The 13936-nt window shown below is 33.5% G+C and overlaps 1 protein-coding gene across 1 annotated transcript in view; it reads right to left on the bottom strand.

The window, feature by feature from the left end:
• The window catches only part of SLCO6A1 (solute carrier organic anion transporter family member 6A1), a 110335-nt gene that overhangs the window by 18939 nt on the left and 77460 nt on the right, over window positions 1-13936 (bottom strand). Inside the window, exons 9-10 of the mRNA XM_024121918.1 lie at window positions 10475-10628; window positions 3749-3936 (exon numbers count right to left, since the gene is read on the bottom strand). Coding sequence (XP_023977686.1) covers window positions 3749-3936; window positions 10475-10628 — 342 coding nt within the window. The remainder of the gene's footprint in view (window positions 1-3748; window positions 3937-10474; window positions 10629-13936) is intronic.

The raw sequence follows: 13936 nt of genomic DNA on the forward strand, positions 1-13936 counted from the left end.
CCCTTGCACTGAAAGGCAGATTGTTAACCACTGTACCACCAGGGAAGTCCCTCGCCAGACCTTTTATCAAAATTTCCCCAATCATATCTTGGTTGGTTACAATTTGCCTTGCTGTCAGTTCTTAAGGAGTATCTAATATCAACATATCCCGGGTACTTCCATATCCAAACTGTTTATAACTGTAGGGCAGTTTGTTGATGATGAAATAATGAGCTCATGTTTTCTTTCCCTGAGGATCTTTTAAGTGTTTCTCCAGTCTTCTGGAAGTGAATGTTGCTGTTGAGAAACCTGATGCCAAACTTTTGTTTTTCCTTTTTTTTTTTAGATGACAAAAGGATTATTTCTGCATCTTTAAATCCAATAATTTTACCACAGTACATCTCAGTGTTGATTGTTCTGGATCAGTTTCCCTAGACACTTGATGTGCCATTACAATATGTAGATTCAAATATTATTTTATTTATTTATTCATTATCATTACTTATTTCAGTAAACTTTAACTATAGATTTAAATATTTATTGTTTTGGTTTTCTTCTTTGGGGACTGCAATTATGTGCATTTTGGATCTCCTTTTCCTATCTTCGATATTTGCCTATTTTCTCTAATACTTTTTCTTACTTTTATTTTATATTCTCCATCCTCCCCCTTCTATGCCACATACATGCTTTCTATGTTGTCTTTTCTTCCTTGTGTGCTTTATAATTTAGTCTTCATCTATAAATTTTTTCCCATTTATTTCTTTCCTTAGTTTTGTCAGTTTTCATTCCATAGCCTCCTTCATCTAGCTATTTTTCTCTTGTTTTGTGGCCAATATTGTTTAATTTTTTTAACTTAAACTTACATATAGTTACATTTATATTTTTATCTGATTCATGGTAACATTGTTCTAGTGAGTTTTCACTGTCCATTGTAAAGTAATGTTTAATAATTTTCATTTCTCTCACTATAATTGTTTGGTATGTAGGCAGAAGCTTTTCCTTTTCTACTTAATCATTTTGAATGAGATGGGTTTTCTTAAGCTAGAGGCGGAAAGTTATGGGAATGGAACATGCACCAGCTTTCCAAGCTTCAAAACTGAAGAGTTATCTTCTCTGTTTATATAGAGGAGTTAAATATAGTCCCTATGTGTGGTTATACCTTCTCTGCCTCTGCAAACCTGGCCTGCTTCAAAAGAACTTGGACTGCCAGATCTGGGCTTTCGAGATCTCTTCATGTTTATTGTTTTCCAAAGTTATGTATTCATTTGTAGATGGTATATTGCTGGGACTTTTTTAGATCGGCTATGTCTGGACCCCCTAGGCATTCTGCAAAATTTTTTTCCCATTCTTTCCAAAAATACTCTGCTTTGACTTATCTACTTCGGTCCTACTCCCAGAACTTCCATCTTAAGGTACAACCCTCTCTTCCTGAGCAGAAATATATGCTGGAGACATTTGAGATCTGTCAATCCTGAGACCCTCTCCACATTCCCTGTTATTCTTTGTAACATCTTTATGAATCTACAAGCTGGTTCCTTGTTCTACTTCAATTTTGGCAATATTTATATGCAATTACAACTCTGTCGTTTTTTGTTGATCTCATAATTGTACTGAAACAACAGTATATGTGTGCATGTGTGTTTATGTGTGTGTGCATGCATGTTATATTTTATTCTACTTATTGCTCTCTACAGTTACCAGGAGACATGAGAAGATTCAGAATTAGACTTCTAAAATATTACTATCATCTTTCTCATCTCACTGCTGAGAATATTTTCTCAGAAGTTTCACATGAACTTTAACATCTTTATTGGAGTATAACTGTTTTACAAGGGTGTGTTAGTTTCTGCTTTACAACAAAGTGAATCAGTTATACATATACATATGTTCCCATATCTCTTCCCTCTTGCGTCACCCTCCCTCCCACCCTCCCTATCCCACCCCTCTAGGTGGTCACAAAGCACCGAGCTGATCTCCCTGTGCTATGCGGCTGCTTCCCACCAGCTATCTATTTTACATTTCGTAGTGTATATATGTCCATGCCACTCTTTCACTTCGTCACAGCTTACCCTTCCCCCTCCCCATATCCTCAAGTCCATGCTCTAGTAGGTCTGTCACACGAACTTTAAATAAGGCATGCTCAACATTGCACTGATTATGTTCAATCTGAGCTTTCTCTTCTCCTTGAATTTTTTATCTCAGTTAATGCATTATCATTCATTTAGTTCCCCAGACTGGACAACTGGACATAATTCTAGATTTTTCCACATTTTATACCAGGAACATCAAATTAATAACCTTGCCCTTTTTTTTTTTTAACCTTGCCCTTTTATCCAAACTAAATATTTCTCTATTATGTTCTATTCTCTCTATCTCTAAATAGAGATAAATTCTAAACTGGTCTCCTAAGTACCTTCCTTTGTTTCCAGTTTTCCCCTATCAGCTTCATCATCCACACTATCTTCAAACTAATCTATCTAAAACACATATTTGATAACTTTTACTTCTGAGGTTTACTCTTTTCAATGGCTTCCAGGTGCATACAGGATAACATCATTCATGTTAACATGGCAAAGAAAGCCTCCCATGACCAGGCCCTTACCAAGCTCAAATCTCCCTGTCCAATTTACAATCATGCTACTCTTGTCATAACAAACTCCTTGCCAAGATATTTCACACATTTTTGCCTCTACTTTTCCTACTAATTTTTCCTGTTAAGAACTTGCCCCCAGTTTGCTTGCATTATGAGAAATCACTTATCTTCACAACTCAAGTTCAAGTGCCACACTGTCTATAAGCATTTCCAAATCATCCTAGATAAAAATGACCATTTTCTCCACTTTGTTCTCAGGTCAATCTGTACAAGCTTTAATCAAGGCATTTCTAAGTACTCCCTGCACTCCTTTTTATGTGTTTTTCTCCCCCTAGTAAACTCTAAGCAGCTTGAAGGCAAGGTCCATATTTTATTAGTTTTTGTAGTTTCAGTGCCAGATCTAGGTGAATAAGTAAAAACCTGCTTCACTGTATTGATATGTTAAAGTTTTGTCTCCCATCTAAACTGCAAGTTCATTGAAGTCAGAGACCATATGTGCCCAACTCAGATTTTTTTGCATATATTTATTCATGTTTTTTAGTCTGTTTTCCTAGGGGACAACAAATTGCTCCTCCTGACCTAAAGGTTTAGGTTAGCTTTTTGAAAAAAATAATTTGAAAATAATGACCAATTATTCTGCTACTATGATAAAAACAAATGTTAAATATACTTCATATATTCAGGAAGAACAAATGAATAACAAATGTTGGTTTAATTTAGAATAGTAATAAACTTATGTATTGAAATTCCAAAATTCTAGGAGTTATTATGTTCCTTTGCTGATGACACTGATGTTTTCTCATAATCAAACTGGCTACTATAGAAGTAAATAGTCAATAAATATCTATAACCAATGAAACAACATTGTAATCACATGTGTTATAATTAAGATTTTTCCTATATTTATGAATTTTCCAGGTGTGTTAAATTAAGTAAATAAATTTAGTTTTAAGTTAAACTGAATGTGTTATCTATATACATACTTTATGCAAATAAATTAGTTAAAATAGAAAATTAAGCATATACATGAATTTTGAAAATATAACAATTTTCCCCTCTAGCAGTTGCTACCTTGAAACAAAAGCATAAATCATTTACTACAATATTCTAAAACCTTCCTAAACTTTTCTTTCATATGTATTAAATGAATAATGATTATGAATAACATATACACACCGAAGGATGGTCAGGATGCTTGGTATACCAGCAAAAGCAGAAAATACAATTGTAGAAAAGATAAAAGCAATGAACAAAGGTAATTTATAGCACTTTGAATCACATGTCCCATGTCTAGCGTCAATAAAATCACCTTGATTATCTGAGGTTGTTAATCCTTCTTTAATGCAAGAACAATTGTAATATGTCTATGAAAATGAAGACAGGAAACAATCTTTTAGAAATATAGTCATAAGACAAAAACTCTTATAATTGTAAAATAAAAATTAAATCAGTAACTGCAGGGAGACTAGGCAGTTTTATTAGTAAATATCCTTGTATTAAATCTGCCATTCATAATTTACAAATGAACCACTAATGATAAATAAGATCAAGGTATTTTACCTAACAAAAAATTGTGTATGTGTATATATAATTATAGTTACTTAGGAAAAATTCTATTAATTTAAGAAATTTCACTAAAAATATTTACATTTAATTGTACAAATAATTGTTGGAGAGAGATATAGATTAAGGACAAATAAGGAAAATGTAATGAATAAAGTGGAATTTTAGCTGGGATTTGAAATACGGAGAGTTACCCAATCGTAGACAGTTTTAGAACTATGCTGCAAAGGCAAGACTTTATTTTGTATGTGATGATGACAGGGCTGTTATCTATTAGGCAGAGTAGGCACAGTGTACCTAGGACCCACAATACTTTCAGAACCAAAAAAAAAGGTTTTAATTTTAGTGTCTTTTAAAATCAGAGAAAAAATAAATATCATAATAATGAATATATTATAATGCATCCAGCCCGGATCATATTTGTCTTTACGCCAATGCAGTTGTATATTAAATCAATCTCTCTCTCTCTCTCTCTCTCTTTTTTTAAGTGAGGGAAGGGGTTTAAAAAGGCAAAAGTGCCTAAAGTCAACATAAGTCATAATGTAGTCCCTAATGGGAATGAATGAAAACTTGGGGTTGTTATATTATTATTGATAACTCAAGGAAGATGAATAGGTGATATTTTCTAAGAAGAACTAAACAGAGTTGGAGATACAGACACCAGTTAGCAATCTGTTAATCTATTGAAAAGATTCTAAATTAAATAATAATAATAATTTTTAAAATTCAGTAGAAATATTAAACTAAGTTACCAGTGAAGGAATAAGAGGAAATAAAGATGGCTTGAACCTGGGTGATTCAGAAAATGATGGTACAAAAACCATGTCCGTTGTTTAGGGAAGCTGCTAAGTGGTTACTGGATATATTAAACAAAAATAGAAATATCTAAATAGCAAATCATTCATTCTACCATATTTTTTTTATAATGCCTATGTGCCAAACATCATTCTAGGTATTGTGAAAACATAGTAAACAATACAGTAGAAATCCCTGCCCTCATGTAGGAAATTTTTTACTTGCATGAGATAGGCAATTTTTTTTAAAAAAAGAACCTTTAATGGAGCACATGGTGATGAATACTATGGAGGAAAAAATAAAGTAAGAAAAAAAACAGGGATTATAGGGGTGAATTTAGCATGATCAGGTAATGATACAATGATACAGTGATATTTGAGCAGAGATTTGAAGAAGGTAAGGGAGTGAGCCATGTGGTTACCTGAAAGAAGTATATTCCAGGTGGGAAAAACAAAACAGAAATTGAAAAGCCTTGGGACTGGAGCTTGCTTGACAAATTCAAAGAAAAGCAAGGAGAAAAATTTGGTTGAATCAGAGTGAACATGAGGGAAACTAAGAGAAAATAAAATCGGAGTAATGAGGGAAGGATTTATATAGAAACTGGTAGGTAATTGCAAGAGCAATTTAAGAACTTCAGTTTTTATTCTTAGTAATGTGAAACCATTAGAGGGATAGATGTATAAATGAAATTTTTTAAAAGATCACTGTAGCTGATATATTGAGGCTATTGAACTGTGAAAGCAAAAGTAAAAGCAGAGAAAACAGTTAAAAAGCTCTTGAAGTAAGATGCAAGTCATTGGTGACTGGGGCCCAGGTATCAGAGAAAATGATGAAGATAGATCTAGCATGTATTTTGAAAGTAGATTTGAAGGGTCCTAGGGTAAGAATGGTTACCAGAAGGAGAAAGTCATACAGAGAAGGCCTCCCTGAAAGAAATTAAGACTTGCAGGCAAGGGAGGCAGTCAGTCCATGGCTCAGAGAGGGAACCAAGAAAATAAACACAACGACTTCACTTTTTCCCCCCATCTTTCTGACTTTCTATCAAGACTCCTTATTATCGTAGTCTATATGATAATAGATTATATATGATAATAGAACTCTCATCCTACAGTTTGGTCTCTTGAAACAGTGAGGAGGGTAGAGAAGGTGAAAAGTGGATCTGGAGGTCAGAAAAAAGATATCCAGTACAACAAATACTTGCAGACCATAGAACCTAAGATGACTAACGGGAAAAGTGAAAATGTGAAGAAAGTTTAGTGAACAGATGGTAGAATCACAAGATATTAGGCTCTGGAAGGGCTGAAGAACTGTAGAGTTATATCCAAAGAGATACATACAAAATGGGAAAAATTATATTAAAATGAAATAGTAAAATATATTATATTAAAATGAAATAGTAAAATATATTCAATTCAAATAATAAAAGAAGAAGATAGATCTAAGTCTACCATATCAATAATTATAATAAATGTCAGTTGTCTGAAAACTCTAACTGAAAGATAGACATTAACAGAATTGAGGAAAAAGCAAAAGCATATTATACCTTGGCTACAGGAGACACTTTAAACATCAAGACACGAACAGTTGGAAAATAAAATGATAGAAGTAAGATAAACCATGAAAACAGCAAGAAAGCTTACAGTGACTGTTTAATATATAAAACAGACTTCAAGACAAAGAGTATTACCAGAGATAGAAAGGGACATTTTGTAAAGATAAAAAGAACAAGTCATCAAGAAGCTGTGACAATTATTAATGTGTATGCACACAATAAGAGGGTCTAAAATACATGAAGTCAAAATAAAGAGAGAAACAGACAACTGTATAATTATATTAAGATACATTTTTCATATATAATGTTCAGGATTTCATATATTATTACAAGGTATGCAAAATGACAAGAATAACTGGCTTAAAATTAGGAGAAGAACAAATATAAGTAGACTACTACAGATAGTAGACTTAATAGCAAGAACTTTAAATAGTTATGATTAATATTTTCCAGAAAATAGAGGGTAAATGGATAAAATATCTTAAATGATGTGGAATTTCACCAGGGACTTGGATTCTACAGAAACATAAATGTTAGAACGGAAAAATACAATGAGTAAACTTACAACCTCAGTAATGGGTTTAACAACAAAGCAGACACGGCAGAATACAGAAACAGTAAGTGGAAGACAGGTCAACAGAAAATATCTACATTTAAACAAACAGATAAAAGGAGATGGAAAATAGGGAAAAGAGCAAAAGAGTATGGGACACAGTAGAAAGGTCTATTTGTAGTCTGCTGTTAGGCAGAATACTAAGATGGCACCTAAGATTCCCACCCTGCTATTTTATAAACCTACATAATCCCTAGATTGATGTGAATTGGTGGATTTTAATCCCCTTACTAAGTTATGTTACATGGCATAGCTGACTTTAAGAAACAGAGGTAAACTTCACCTAATTAGATAATATAAAAAAGGAACTGAGCTTTTCCTGAAGTCAGAGATTCAAAGCATGTGTCATAAGGGAGATTCTATTGCTTGCTTTGAAGATGGAAGGAGTCATGTGGCAAAGAATGGGGGTGGCCTCTAAGAGCTAAAATTGGCCCTCAGCAGACAGCTACCAAGGAAATAGGGGCTTCATTTTTTACAGCCCAATGGAACTGAATTTGGCCCAAAATCTGAATGACCTTGGAAGTAGATTTTTTCCCACAGCCTCCAGAAAGGAATGTGTTTCAGCCAACACCCTGATTTCAGTCTGTGAGACTCTGAGCAGAGGAGCCAGCAATGCCATATCTGGACTTCTGACCTGTGAGCTAATAAATGGGTATCATTTAAAGACACTAAGGCTGGGCTTCCCTGGTGGCGCAGTGGTTGCGCGTCCGCCTGCCGATGCAGGGGAACCAGGTTCGCGCCCCGGTCTGGGAGGATCCCACATGCCGCGGAGCGGCTGGGCCCGTGACCCATGGCCGCTGGGCCTGCGCGTCCGGAGCCTGTGCTCCGCAACGGGAGAGGCCGCAGCAGAGGGAGGCCCGCATACCACAAAAAAAAAGAAAAAAAAAAAAGACACTAAGGCTGTAGTAATTTGTTATGCAGCAATATTAAACTAATATATGGTGCCTCCTCCACAACCAATAAAAGAGGAGAGTGTGAGGGAGAAATAATAGCTGAGAATTTTCCAACTGATAGACATAAATCCACGGACTAAAGACATTCTGTGAAACCCTAGCAAAATAAATACAATGAAAACCACATCCAGGCACATCAAAGTGAAATTGCTAAAAGCCAAAAACAAAGAGAAAATCTTAAAAGCAGCTAAGCAGCCAGAGACATAAAGACAATATAATGACATCTTTCAAACACCAGGGCACGGGCAGGGGGTAGGGTGGTGGGCGGGCATCACTGCCAATACAGAATTAACATACCAAGTGAAAACAGTTTTTCTTTTCAGAAATGAGAGTGAAATATGGTTCTTAAGGAAAAAAAAAAATCTCATATGAAAACATGGAAATGCAAGGAAGTGGGTAAATATAAGTGCATATTGACTGTACAAAAAAACAACAATAACAGTATGTGTCCTTTAAAATATATGGAGAAATAAAATATATGACAAAAATAACACAAAGGTGGGAAATCAGTAAATGAAGTTAAAATATTCTAGGGATGTTTCAACTGGAAGAGATCCTGAAACCTGGTTTCTTGTAATCCTTAAAGCTTTGGAGGAGAATGACTTCCCTTCTCTATAGATATGTAGAATGAGGCTCCTATTGGACTACAGCAGTCTCTGGAAAAAGACCCCTGATACTGCTATTTTATACTAAAAGCCGTATCAGCTGCTGAAAAGAACTAGTCCCAGTGAGAAGATCATGAAGAAAATCCCAAGATTCCTTTCATATCTATATAAGGAAATTTGAAGATCTTGATAGCATGGATAAGAATATGTGGGTCTCAATGAGGCAAAACACTTGGAATATTATTAACATGAAGAGCAGATATCTATTTTCAGTTTTGGTAAAGCTGTGATTTTCTATAGAAACTTAGAAATCTTCAAAGGTGTAGTATTTCCTACCACTCCTCTTGTAAACTTTTGCATAAGTGTAATTGAAGAGCACTCAATTCTAATACATTTGACCCTTATATTTTGAATATGCACATTTAATCAGAATTATTTCAAAGTTGACATATTTTCATTGAAAAAAATTTTCCAGAGGGAATTCCATTAACACAATTTAGACACAATAATTTTTTGTATATGGTATTTCTCTAATTTTCATTTTGTTAAAATTATTTTTACTGGCATCAGTTCTTTCCCATTTGAAATTAATGTATATTTTATCCATTAATTGGTTTCATCTGTATCAAATTGTACTAATCATAACTTTTGCTATTGTCAGTTTTCCTTCAGATCCATTATTTCTTTCAAGGCTAATTGTCCTGGGTAACTCGTAACAGATCTAAATTTGTCAAAAATATTTTATTCTTTCAATTTTTATTCAGCATCAAATGTTATCACACAGTTTGAGTCACTATTTTGTGAATTATTTCATTATTAATTATTCCTTAGAGAAATTAAATTATAAAGATTTTTATGAAATAGAAACAAATCCCTAAAAGGGATTCCCCAGAAAAAGAAAAGATGGGTTGGAGCTCTATAGTGGCTGGCATTTTTAGCTCTTGAATATCCCATGGATCAAAACACCAAGGTCAAGCAGTTCTGCTTTATTCTGTGGTGACAACATGAGATTTTAAAAATCATTTACTTGTCAAAATAAAATGGAGGAGAGGAAGTAAACAGGAATGTAAATTAAGATTTTCCATAAGTTAATAAATTGTTGAGGATGGGTAACTAACATATGGGAGTTCATTTTGGTTTTCTATTACACTTAAAGCTTCCCACAGTAATATATTTTAAAGATTTTAAATATCATTTAAAATATAGAAATCATTTAAAACATGTAATAGTTTTTTAAATATATAATACATATAAATAACTATTTTAAATTTAAAAATTTTTTTAAATCATTTTAAACATTTAAGAATATTTTTAAAGGGTATATAATCTTTTTAATATTAATATTCAATTAAAAACTGAAGATATATTGTTAAATAGTAGGCCAGTGAAAATATGACAACGAGGAACTAAAGTTGGTCAGGCATGCTAATATACTGTAATAAAATGATCTGTGTGTAACAGGTAAAAGAATATTGTTATGTACGTACTAATAAATAAAGTACTTTATTGCCTGCTAAGGAAGATGATATAATGCCCACGGGTCAAGAAATATCCTCTTTGTCGCTCTCTTCCCCTCGCAAAGACTAGACAAAGAGAGGGGAGAGAGAAACACAGAATTTTTAAAACCTGGGTCCCTACTTCACTCCCAATTCTCACAAGTCCTATGTATTGTGATCATATGAAGCCATAATTTAGGAAAAATTTACGAAAGGAAAAATAAGAGGGGGAAAGGATTTTATAGAGAGCAGGAGTAAAATATAAACATCATCTATAAGTTGCACTTCTTAATGGAGAGGAAGAAGCAGAGAAACAGATAATTACCTTGTGATTCTTTAATGTTTTAGAATATGTACAACCTGCAAAGCAAGGAGAAAAATATCCAATATCATTTCTTCCACATGTAGCAGAATAAAATGAAGATGAGCATTTACAATGAGAATTGCAAGGAGCTGTCAGGTTTCCCAACTGCCCTGTTCTGTAAAAGAAGAGATTGAATGTAATTATAATACAACTGTATTATCCTTATTAATGTATACACAAAGATATCAATGAGATCAGTATGATTATTTAAATAATTTTAACAGATTTAGGTACAACAGATATACAATAAACTGTACATTTTTAAAGCATACAATCTGCATACACTTGTGAAACCATCACTGCAATCATGTTAACAAACATAATCATCACCCCCAATAGTTGCCTCATGCTCCTTTGTAATTCCTCCACCCCCTGGCATCTGCTGATCTACTTTCTGAAACTGTTCATTAGTTGGAATTTCATAGTGTACTAGGTGCACTTTCTTTGTCTGGCTTCTTTCATGCAGCTGGTCTTTACTTGGTCTTTGTATGGTCATATGCTTCCATGTCTCTTGGATAAATATTAAGGAGTAGAATGTTTGGATCTTATGGTAGGTGTTCATTTAATTTTTTAAGAAACTGTAAAACAGTTTTCCAAAGTGATTGTGCTATTTTGCATTCTCACAAGCAGTGTGTAAGATTTCAATTGCTTTCTATATTCCTTGCCAACACTTGGAATAGTCAGTCTTTTTAATTTTAGACATCCTAACAAGGATACAGTAACTTCATATTGTGGTTTTTAATATGTATTTCCCTAATGACTGATGCTGGACATCTTTCCATGTGCTTATTTTCCATCTGTATCTATTATTTGGTTAAATATCTGTTTAAATCTTTTGCCCATTTTTGTGGATATTACTAAGCACTGAAAGTTCTTTATATGTTCTAGAAACCAAGTTCTTTGTTACATATATGATTTTCAAATATCTTGTCACAGTCTATGGCTTGTTTCTGCATTACCTTAATGGGATCTTTCGAAGAGCAGATGCTTTTTATTTTAATGAAGACCAATTTATCAATATATTTCTTTATATATCACATAATTGGTATCATAACTAAGAAATCTTTGCTGAACCCAAGTTCACATAAATTTTCCTCATATCCCTGGAATTTTATATTTCACAATTACATCTACAATCCATTTTGAATTAATTATTTACATGGTATATGGATCAAAGTTTGTTTAAATATAGATATCTAATTGTTCCAGCATCATTTGTTAAAATGACTGTATGTTCTCTGCTAAATTGCATATGCACCCTATCAAAAATCAAGTATCTATATATGTGTGTGCTTACTTTGGGATTCTCCATTCTGTTCCACTGACTTATTGGTCTATATTTACACCAATACTACTTTCTTGATTATTGTAGCTTTATAATAGGTCTTGAAATCAAATAGCGTGAGTCCTCCACTTTTGTTCTTTAGAATTGTTTGTGGTTTTTCTAGATCCTTTGTATAACTATATGAATTTAAAAGTCATTTTTCCAATATCTAAAAAAGAAAGTTTGCTGGGATTTTGATTGTGATTACATCAAATATGTACATCAATTTGGGGAGGATTATCATCTTAAAGATACTGAGTTTTGTAAGCCACAAATATGGGATATCTCTTCATTTAAAAATTTAGGTCTTTAATTACTGTCAGCAATATTTTACAGTAATCAGTGCATAGGGCTTTTACATCTTTATCATATTTATCCTTAAGAATTTCTTTTTCTTGATACTATTGTTAATGGTATTGTTGTTTAATGTCAATTTCAAGTTGTTTGTAGGTAGTATATAAAATGCCATAGAGTCTTATATATTGATCTTTTCTTCTACAGTATTTCTTTTTGTTTGATAGTATTGTTAACATAATTTTTTAAAGTTTTTTCCAGAATTTATTGAGATATAATTGACACAGCACTGTATAAGTTTAAGATGTACAGCATAATTATTAGACTTACATGCATCATGAAATGATTATCACAATAAGTTTAGTGAACATCCATCATCTCATATCAATACAAAATTAAAGACAAAAAATTTTTCCTTGTAATGAAACTCTTAGAATTTACCCTCTTAACAACTTTCATATATGACATACAGCAGTATTAATTATATGTCATGTTGTACATTACTTCCCTAGTACTTATTTACCTTATAACTGGTAGTTTGTGCATTTCGACTGCCTTCATTCAATTCCCGAACCCTGAACCCTCTGCCTTTGTTAACCACAAATCTGATCTCTTTTTCTATGAGTTAGTTGGTTGGTTGGTTGGTTTTAACATCTTTATTGGAGTATAATTGCTTTACAATGGTGTGTTAGTTTCTGCTTTATAACAAAGTCAATCAGCTATACATATACATATATCCCCATATCTCTTCACTTTTGTGTCTCCCTCCCAACCTCCCTATCCCACCCCCTAGGTGGTCACAAAGCACTGAGCTAATCTCCCTGTGCTATGTGCCTGCTTCCTATTTTACATTTGGTAGTGTATATATGTCCATGCCACTCTCTCACTTCGTCCCAGCTTACCCTTCTCCTTCCCCATATCCTCAAGTCCATCCTCTATATCTGTGTCTTTATTCCTGTCCTGGTTCTTCAAAACCTTCTTTTTTTTTTTTTTTAATTCGATATATGTGTGTTAGCATAAGGTATTTGTTTTTCTCTTTCTGACTTACTTCACTCTGTATGACAGATTCTACTTCCATCCACCTCACTACAAATAACTGTTTCATTTCTTTTTATGGCTGAGTAATATGCCATTGCTTATATGTGCCACACCTTCTTTATCCATTCATCTGTTGATGGACACTTAGGTTGCTTCCATGTCCTGGCTATTGTAAATAGTGCTGCAGTGAACACTGCGGTGCATAACTCTTTTTGAATTATGGTTTTCTCAGGGCATATATGTCGAGAAGTGGGATTGCTGGGTCATATGGTAGTTCTGTATTTAGTTTTTTAAGGAACCTCCATACTGTTCTCCATAGTGGCTGTATCAATTTACATTCCCACCAACAGTGAAAGAGGGACCCTTTTCTCCACACCCTCTCCAGCATTTATTGTTTGTAGATTTTTTGATGATGGTCATTCTGACTGGTGTAAGGTGATACCGCATTGTATTTTTGATATGCATTCCTCTAATGATTAGTGACGTTGAGCATCCTTTCATGTGTTTGTGGGCGATTTGTATGTCTTTGGAGAAATGTCTATTTAGGTCTTCTGCCCATTTTTGGATTGGGCTGTTTGTTTTTCTGATATTGAGCTGCATGAGTTGCTTGTAAATTTTGGAGATTAATCCTTTGTCAGTTGCTTCATTTGCAAATATTTTCTCCCATTCTAAGGGTTGTCTTTTTGTCTTGTTTATGGTTTCCTTCGCTGTGCAAAAGCTTTGAAGTTTCATTAGGTCCCATTTGTTTATTTTTGTTTTTATTTCCA

Source organism: Physeter macrocephalus, chromosome 8, assembly GCF_002837175.3.
Source record: "Physeter macrocephalus isolate SW-GA chromosome 8, ASM283717v5, whole genome shotgun sequence".
NCBI lineage: Eukaryota > Metazoa > Chordata > Mammalia > Artiodactyla > Physeteridae > Physeter > Physeter macrocephalus.